The sequence below is a fragment of the Leptidea sinapis genome, chromosome 34 (genome assembly GCF_905404315.1).
Source record: "Leptidea sinapis chromosome 34, ilLepSina1.1, whole genome shotgun sequence".
NCBI classification, from domain to species: Eukaryota; Metazoa; Arthropoda; class Insecta; order Lepidoptera; family Pieridae; genus Leptidea; species Leptidea sinapis.
Genome location: NC_066298.1, coordinates 7192017 through 7201373, shown reverse-complemented (window position 1 = coordinate 7201373; position 9357 = coordinate 7192017). Strand labels below are relative to the sequence as shown.

The 9357-nt window shown below is 36.5% G+C and overlaps 1 protein-coding gene across 1 annotated transcript; it reads left to right on the top strand.

The window, feature by feature from the left end:
• Positions 1–2088: 2088 nt before the first annotated feature.
• LOC126974842 (uncharacterized) lies at positions 2089–4708 on the top strand. Its single transcript, XM_050822511.1, has 3 exons — positions 2089–2755; positions 2868–3288; positions 3362–4708. Exon 3 carries the CDS (start codon positions 3695–3697, stop codon positions 4706–4708), a length of 1014 nt encoding a protein of 337 aa, XP_050678468.1. The 5' UTR covers positions 2089–2755; positions 2868–3288; positions 3362–3694.
• The last annotated feature ends 4649 nt before the right edge of the window (positions 4709–9357 follow it).

Here is a 9357-nt window from a genome sequence, read left to right as displayed (position 1 = left end):
ACAGCTCTTTGGGACACTTCCGGTGATAAATGCGGTAGAAGACACACAATGAAGCGAACTCTCTACGCAACACCAAGTGTTCCAGCCGTTCACAGAACACTGGGTTCCCGACAATTCGAGCTACTCTGCATTGCACGTGGTTGAATGGATCGAGCTGACACTGGGGTGCAGAATATGACAGAATACTCCATGTGAGTCCAGACCTGCGCTTTGTAGAGCGCTAGAATGTGGGCCGGCTTGAAATAGAGCCGTGCTCTATTAAAGACGCCCAGCTTCTTCGAAGCCAATTTGGCCTTGCCCTCCAGATGGCCTCGGAATTGGCAATTGTTGAATGATGATTATTCTGAGTATTCCGATCACTTAAATTAAATACCACCACTCATTCAAAAAAGTATGCCTCATCATGTGAAGCATGGGCGCAAGCAACTCAGCGTGCTTCTTTTTTTTTTCATAAAAATATCGTTCCAATCTTAAAATAAGATATATTATTTAATAGACCGATGGCGGTCATTCCATTCCCAATCTGTGGTATCATTTTTGAAGTGAATTATCAAATTATAATTTTTTTTCTGACATGGAAACGCTGCCAGTATACTTGGGACAATTCCACGTAACGATAGTTTCAATCAATGTAATGTATTGTAAATATAATGATAAGATTTGTTTTAGTTTTAATAAAGATATACATTTATGAAAGTCATTTATGTTAATAGTAATGGCCCAGGTAACCAAATACCAACATGTTGACAAGTTTCTGCAGGCTAATTGACCTGACTGCAGGTGTTATCTGGCTGGCTTTGTTCCTTGGATGTTGTGAATATGTATAGGAATATAAGATAACAATACCTTATATATTTACATAATACTAGTATGAACAAAAGCACTTCCTGCCTTACTAGAACGTTCACAGTCCTAAGCAAAAATTCAAAATGAACCTGGAAGTTCAACAGACTTTTTGCAAAATATCTTTGTAATGGTATGGACGTTGCAATAGATATAATAAATAATTTTAAAACACTAGATGTAGTCTAGTATACTTGCCTGAAATATCATTATAAAATTGATTCAAAATTAGTTTTAAATTTATAATTGTTTGTTTTTTCTTCGCAACAAACATAATCAGAAATAGTTCAGAAATAATTTATAACTTTTTCTAAAATGAACATATTTATTGAACGAGTATGTTCATTGACACACATATGGTTTCCAGAGCCATATGTGGTTTAACGGACAGGGAACGTGTTAAGGTTATCCCACGTATCATACCTGGGACATACCTAGTAGGGCTACATATACTCACGACTCTTTCCAGATGAGTAAGCAAATATTAGTGACATCCATTCGCCACGGGCATGACATGCTACCCTAAGGAAGTCCAATACCACTATTTTTTTCCTGTTTCCAGTTGACCTGGGGTTCTATTCACGTAATTTCAAATACTTTGACTTTAAGTTTCGATCCTATCCAAGTTTCGCTTTAGATTCGTATTCTCCTATCACTTCCCTAGAACGTTAACTGAATCGGAGTTGCGAGTCAACGTCATTTGAACGACAAGCTCGCTCGAAGTTACCAACACTGTTCTACCAAATCTAAAATATTTGTGCTACGATTAAAAGGGTTATTTATGCTATATTAAATGATGTTATATATTGTCAACTCAACCAAACATCAATATTTTGCAGAATACTCATCTCCCAACAATTTACGTTTGTAGTGTATCTGATTTCATGATGACCATAAATCAAGGTCAGCTGAAAGTTAGTTGTCTAAGTCAATGTACTCGTTGTAATGTATGTGAGTGAAAGAGAAGGAAGCATTATGTCATCTCTAGCGCACGTGTGGTCGTGATACAGGAGTCCGCTGTGAGCGACGAGAGTGAGTGGACGCGTGTGTCTAAGAGCCGATAATATTGAAGAATATACTACATTTTGGCGACGAGGACAAACTGCAGGACTACTGTGAGTTATTATAATTTTAAAAAAATAAGAAAAAGAAAGAATAAATACTAATTAAATTTTAAGTACAAATACGGAAAAGCAAATATCTTATTCGTTTAGTAGTTAAATAGTTATCTATGATGCGAGACAACCACATGATAATTGTTTTGTTGATACTGTAGGTTATAATTTTCGAGGATTTCGAAATTTGTTCTTTTTTATTTGTTGGTCTGTGGGTTACAGTTCACTTTTGTCGATTAACGTAATTGTTTTGAATTGCACGTAGAAGACTACGGTAAGTGAACGGTAAGAACCGTGTCTAATTATTATATTAGTTTGTGTAATTGTGTAAACCACAATGGTTTGAATTCAAATGAAATTTTCTTTTATAATTTTATGCTACCGTCAATATTTAGAAGAATTACCTTTTGTTAATTAAATAAAAGATAACGTCTTAAATATAGCTAAGGTAAATTTCTCTGGCTTACTTCGATACGGGGTGGTAACTTTCACTTCACTTTCATTACCACCGTACAACACCTGAGAATTAAATTGTAGTTTTCTGAAAATCATACCTACTATTCGAATGGAAATATTTCAGTTCAATAACTAGGAATTAAGATTTTAACAGCCCTTTACAAAATTTTCATAGTTTCATTTTGGATCTAGTTTTAATAGAAATGTGTAGATTCAATTAGATATTACTTCAGGGTTATTACTTACGTAGGGTACGTAGCGTGAACCGCACGCAGGTGATGCCTGTAAGGACTTCGTAACATAATTCAGTACAGGTGATGCCTGTCAAAACATGATGTGAGGTGACATACATGTTTTACCAGATGATGCCTGGTAGTCCGGAAACAGGTGATGCCTGTAAGGACTTCGTAACATAATTCAGTACAGGTGATGCCTGTCAAAACATGATGTGAGGTGACATACGTGTTTTACCAGATGATGCCTGGTAGTCCGGAAACAGGTGATGCCTGTAAGGACTTCGTAACATAATTCAGTACAGGTGATGCCTGTCAAAACATGATGTGAGGTGACATACGTGTTTTACCAGATGATGCCTGGTAGTCCGGAAACAGGTGATGCCTGTAAGGACTTCGTAACATAATTCAGTACAGGTGATGCCTGTCAAAACATGATGTGAGGTGACATACGTGTTTTACCAGATGATGCCTGGTAGTCCGGAAACAGGTGATGCCTGTAAGGACTTCGTAACATAATTCAGTACAGGTGATGCCTGTCAAAACATGATGTGAGGTGACATACGTGTTTTACCAGATGATGCCTGGTAGTCCGGAAACAGGTGATGCCTGTAAGGACTTCGTAACATAATTCAGTACAGGTGATGCCTGTCAAAACATGATGTGATGTGACATACGTGTTTTACCAGATGATGCCTGGTAGTCCGCAAACAGGTGATGCCTGTAAGGACTTCGTTATATAATTTAGTTCAGGTGATGCCTGTAATACATGTGATGCGACGTAGGTGTATCATGTGTGTGAAAGGTACTATGTAGTGTTGTATTCGGGTTACGCGCGTAACCCGAAGTTTGTATATGGGTAACGCCGTTTACTGAAGTTCAAAGACAACTCATTAGATATTGTTAGTTTAAATTAAAACTATAGCGTTAGTTGAATAATGCAAGGAATAAATAATGAATGTGTCAGGTTATTAAAAGCATGATGCTCATTTGATGACCAAAATATGACATTCTTTATTTATTTAACTGTCCACAGATTAAAATACGATGTCGAGCCTTACTTTGGAAAAATTTGAATGCGATGGTGAAGCAGGATCTGTTGGAGCTAGATGGGAACGTTGGAAAAGAAGTTTATATATTTACTTGGAAACGGCTGATATTAATACTAGTTCAAAAAAACGCGCAAGTTTGTTGCATTGGGGAGGGCAAGAACTTCAAGAAATACTGTTTAATTTACCGGGTGGTTACGTTCAGGCGATAGATGATGGTGACATAGATGTGTTTGAAGTAGCAATAAAGAAGTTAGATGAATATTTTGCACCTAGACAAAATAAACGGTATGAGAGACACCTATTCAGACAAATAAAACAAGATGAAAACGAGAAATTTGAAAAATATTTAGTTCGACTAAGACAACAAGCTTTGAAATGTCAATTTACGGATATCGATGACAGTTTGATTGACCAGATAATTGAAAAGTGTTCATCGGAAGAACTCAGGAAGAAAGTGCTCCGGGCAGGCGAGAAAATTACCTTAAGTGAAGTAATAAACGAAGCAAATACTCTAGAGGTGGTAGAGCGTCAATTAGGTGATTTCAGCCAGAAAGGAAAAGACCAAACTATTCATAAAATCGATACACAAGCGACGGAAAAGACATTCATAAATAATAGAAAAAAGACGTGTTTCCGATGTGGTAGCTGGAATCATCTGGCTTTCGATGCGAAGTGCCCAGCAAAAGGGAAAATATGTATTAAATGTAAAAAGGTGGGGCATTATCAATCTCAGTGTAGAGGAACAGGCTTAAAACGAAGCAATAAAGATACCAAAGCGGAAATGAACGTAGACGCGAAAAGATCAAAGAAGTCGAGCCAAAGAGTTAAAAATACAGACCAAGCGAACGCGATAGAAAACAAAATTGATTATGTTTTTAATGTTCTCCCTAATGATACAATCACCTGCTTAGTAGGTGGAACTCAAGTAGAGATGCTTATTGATTCAGGATGTCAATATAATTTAATAACAGACAAGACATGGTTTGAAATTAAAGAAAAAATTTTGTAGACAGGAAAAGAAGTAAAAAGTCCAAAAAAACATTTGTTGCTTATGGAAGTGAAGTTCCTCTCAAGTTATTAACATCTTTTAATGCAGATATCCACGTGGGATCAAAAACACAAAACACCAACTTTTACGTAATATGTAAAGGGACACGTAATTTATTAGGTAAGGCAACTGCAATAGCGTTAGGCGTATTAAAACTCGGATTAGACATAAATCAAGTCGAGACGACACCTTTCCCTAAATTCAAAAATGTTCAAATACAAATACCAATTAATACTGATGTTAAACCAGTCGCACAACCTTATAGACGAATACCGATTCCACTTGAAGAAAAAATCAATTCAAAAATCGATGAACTACTTCAAAAAGATATAATAGAAAAAGTAGAAGGACCGTCTGAATGGATATCGCCGGTAGTGCCGATTTTGAAAGCTGATGGGGATGTTCGTCTCTGTATTGATATGAGGCGTGCAAATTTGGCAATCAAGCGAGAAAATCACCCACTACCAACCATGGAACAGCTACTACCGAAAATCCAAAATGCTAAAATGTTCAGCAAATTAGATATAAAGGATGCCTTTCATCAATTGGAGCTTGTATCCGGCTCAAGACATATAACAACATTCATATCTGGAAAAGGATTATATCGTTTTAAGAGGTTGATGTTTGGCATAACCTGTGCGCCGGAAATGTTTCAGAAGAATCTCGAAAGGGTCTTAATTGAATGCGAAGGGGTTGTCAACTTTATTGATGACATCTTGGTATATGGAAAGGATAAGGCAGAACATGAAAAACGGCTGCAAAAAGTAATAGAAACAATAAGGGCGAATCACATAATGCTAAGAGAAGATAAATGTATCTACGGAACAACCAAAGTTCAATTTCTAGGACATGAGTTGTCAGATCAAGGAATCCGACCACTTGACAAATATGTATCGGCTATAAAAGATTTTAGGACTCCTGTTAACATTTCGGAAGTACAAAGCTTTTTAGGGCTTATTAACTACATTGGGAAATGGATTCCTAATATGGCTACTCTTACAGAACCGTTGAAACTATTGCTTCGTCAAAAATCAGCCAGAAATGCTGATATTAGGGATTCTTGGGGGAAAAGTCAACAAACGGCCTTTTGTGCTTTGAAGGCCGCATTGAGTGACATACCAAATTTGGGGTACTACAATGTGGACGATAAAACGATGGTATTTGCAGATGCTAGCCCGGTCGGGCTTGGAGCAATCCTAGTTCAGACAAATAAAAGTGGTCCACGCATTATTGGGTTTGGAAACAAAACTCTCAGTGATTGTGAACGTCGGTATTGCCAAACTGAAAAGGAGGCTTTGGCATTGGTGTGGGCTGTGGAGCACTTCCACATGTTTCTGTACGGCAAGGAATTCCACTTAATCACTGACCATAAACCTCTTGAGGTTATATTCGGTCCGAAATCCAAACCTTGTGCGCGGATTGAGCGTTGGATACTGAGACTTCAATCCTATAGATATAATGTCATTTATCGTCCTGGAAAAAATAATATAGCTGACCCCTTGTCTAGATTATGTGCTTTTACTCATGATAAGACTCAATACAGAGACTACGTCCAGAATATTATTGAGCATGCTAGACCAATAGCCGTATCGCTAAAAGATATTGAAGAACATTCGAAGACTGACGCTGGAATACAAAAAGTGAAACAGGGCGTATTTAATAAAAAATGGGATGACTCTGTAAAGAATTATAAGCTATTTGAGAACGAACTGTGTTTCTTTGGTGACATATTGTTGAGAGGTACTAAAATAGTGATACCGACACAATTACGACGACTCGTTTTAGATGCTGCTCACGAGGGCCATCCTGGAATGGTGGCGATGAAGTTGAGACTTAGAACGAAAGTTTGGTGGCCTAACTACGACAAGGATGTGGAAAATTTAGTACGGTCCTGTAAAGGATGCACACTGGTATCGGCACCAAATCCACCACACCCACTCAAGAGGAGAGAATTACCCACCCAATCCTGGGTTGATATCGCCATAGACCTTTTAGGTCCGTTACCGAGTGGTGATTACCTTCTGGTTGTAATTGATTACTATTCGAGATACAAGGAAATCAAAGTATGTCGAGACATAAGCAGTAAGAAAATGATTTGCTTACTTAAAGAGATTTTTAGCCGTTTAGGACATCCAGTTTCCATAACTTCCGATAACGGCAAACAATTTGTTAGTACAGAATTCAAGGATTTCTGCTATGAAAATGATATAAAACTATTCAATTCAATACCTTATTGGCCGCAACAGAATGGAGAGGTGGAGCGACAGAACAGGGATATCATTAAACGTCTCAAAATATGTCAAGTAGAGAGAAAATGCTGGAAAGAAGCATTGACGGAGTATTTGACAATGTACAATAGCACGCCACATAGTGTGACTGGGAAAACCCCGGCAGAGCTATTTTTTCAAAGGAAATTTAGAGACAAGATTCCGATGATAGATATTGCAGAACAAAGTTTTGGAGACATGGATGTACGAGATAAAGACAAAGAACAAAAAGAAAAAGGGAGAGAATATGCAGATAAAAGACGAAGAGCACGTGATGTTGATATACATGTGGGAGATAAGGTGTATGTAAAAAATGCCAATAAATCCAATAAACTTAGTCTAAATTTTGATACAGCTACGCATACGGTGAAGTCCAAAAACGGGGGAGACGTAGAAGTACAGAACGATGAAACAGGACAGCAGTTAAGACGCAACATATTGCATTTGAAAAAAGTGGAGGGAGAGTGGAAATCCGTGAACAAAGAAGTCGATGAACAGAATTTAGAAATGGCAGTTGGGGGAAGTTCAGGAGAGGAGGTTGAGGATGATCAGGATTAAATTGAAGATCATAAATAGTTTTATGTATACTGATATATATTAATAAAATTGTAGTTGATTTTGCGATCATGTAATCAGAAGCTAGGGTGTTAATAAATTGATCAAATAAGAATTTGTAAATTATTTCCTTAGACAAAAATTAATAAAATAAGGAAGGGATGTAGTGTATCTGATTTCATGATGACCATAAATCAAGGTCAGCTGAAAGTTAGTTGTCTAAGTCAATGTACTCGTTGTAATGTATGTGAGTGAAAGAGAAGGAAGCATTATGTCATCTCTAGCGCACGTGTGGTCGTGATACAGGAGTCCGCTGTGAGCGACGAGAGTGAGTGGACGCGTGTGTCTAAGAGCCGATAATATTGAAGAATATACTACAACGTTCAATCATGTTACGAGAGTATGCATCATAAATTATGATTTCCCTAAATCGGCACGAACTTTATCACAAAAGAACTGAATTTGTGTTCCGAGAATTACGAAAAACTTTTTGACATATGGTCGTTTCGATTCTATTCTCGTTATGTTACGAGAATATTATATATATTTTATAACATAAATGAAAGTTTGCTGGAATCCAATTTTGAAGTGGGTACTAATAATCTACCCAAAAGAACATTTTTTCAATAATAATAAGTGTGAGCTTCAAAAATTTAACACTAAATACAAACACAAAACTTCCGTATGATTCATAATCATTTATTGGAAAGTGATAGGTTCTATAAAAAATCCCCTCGTGACGAACATTAAAATAATTTAATGGCAAGGGGTTATTACAATATTATTATGAATTTTGCTGTGAGGTCATGCTGCTGACATTGATATAGTGTTTGCTTTGCAAAAGAGAACTGTGCGTGCTATAGATCAGCTTGTTTATAGACAAGTCACTCAAAGAAACATTTAAAGAAATAAATATTATGATTGTCAGTAGATATATTTATGAAAAAAATATTTACGTTCACAAAAATCTTATAGCTTTAAGGGCGAATGTATATACTTTAATAATAAACTACCAGCTACTGTCCAGGCATTATTTTTGTATAAATTTAAAGGTTTTATTAAAAAATGGCTCTGTCGTAAATCCTATTACTCCACAGTTAAAAATCTCAGTGATCGAACAGCCTGGGACTAGATTATCATTAGTTTATAGAAATAACAATGACAGTACAATATTCTATATTTTAAATAAAAAGAGCACAACAAAAGAATGCTAGGAGAGTTTCTTGCACCGCCGGAATCAATTTTGAGAAAATAAATGCCTTTTATAAAAAAAATATATTGAGCATAAACAGTTATAGAGACCCCATGACATAGACTTTATGCACCTCACTACTAATTTTTTTTAGCTAATTATGTATATTGATAGTTAAAATTTGGTTTGGTATCTACTTGGAAATTTATTTTATTATGCTATCAACAGTTTAGAATAATATTTTTCATTTCTCATACTCGGAAAGTAATATTGTTTTGATCTGATTATTGGGTGGAAAATGCTGCTTCCCTCCGTAGAGAGGGAAAAACTCATACAAATTACTTCCCACCCAAGGGGCGGAATGAACTTTAAAAATAGAACTGCTGTCAGCTGTGAAGAATTTTATGTAAAGAAAACTGGAGGCTGGAAATCCAGCACAGTCACCGAAGGCTACATTGAGGATTCAGTCCAAAATAAAACCAAAATTTCAACCAAATTAACTGAAACTATAAAAATATCCCCCAATTCGCCTTAGCCGATAACTAAGTCTAAATACCTCGGGAATTGATTCTTTCGACCCTTGGTTAACAATCTAC

Coding starts and splice junctions, on each gene's coding strand:
- LOC126974842 (XM_050822511.1), top strand. CDS start 3,695: ATGTCGAGCCTTACTTTGGAAAAATTTGAATGCGATGGTGAAGCAGGA.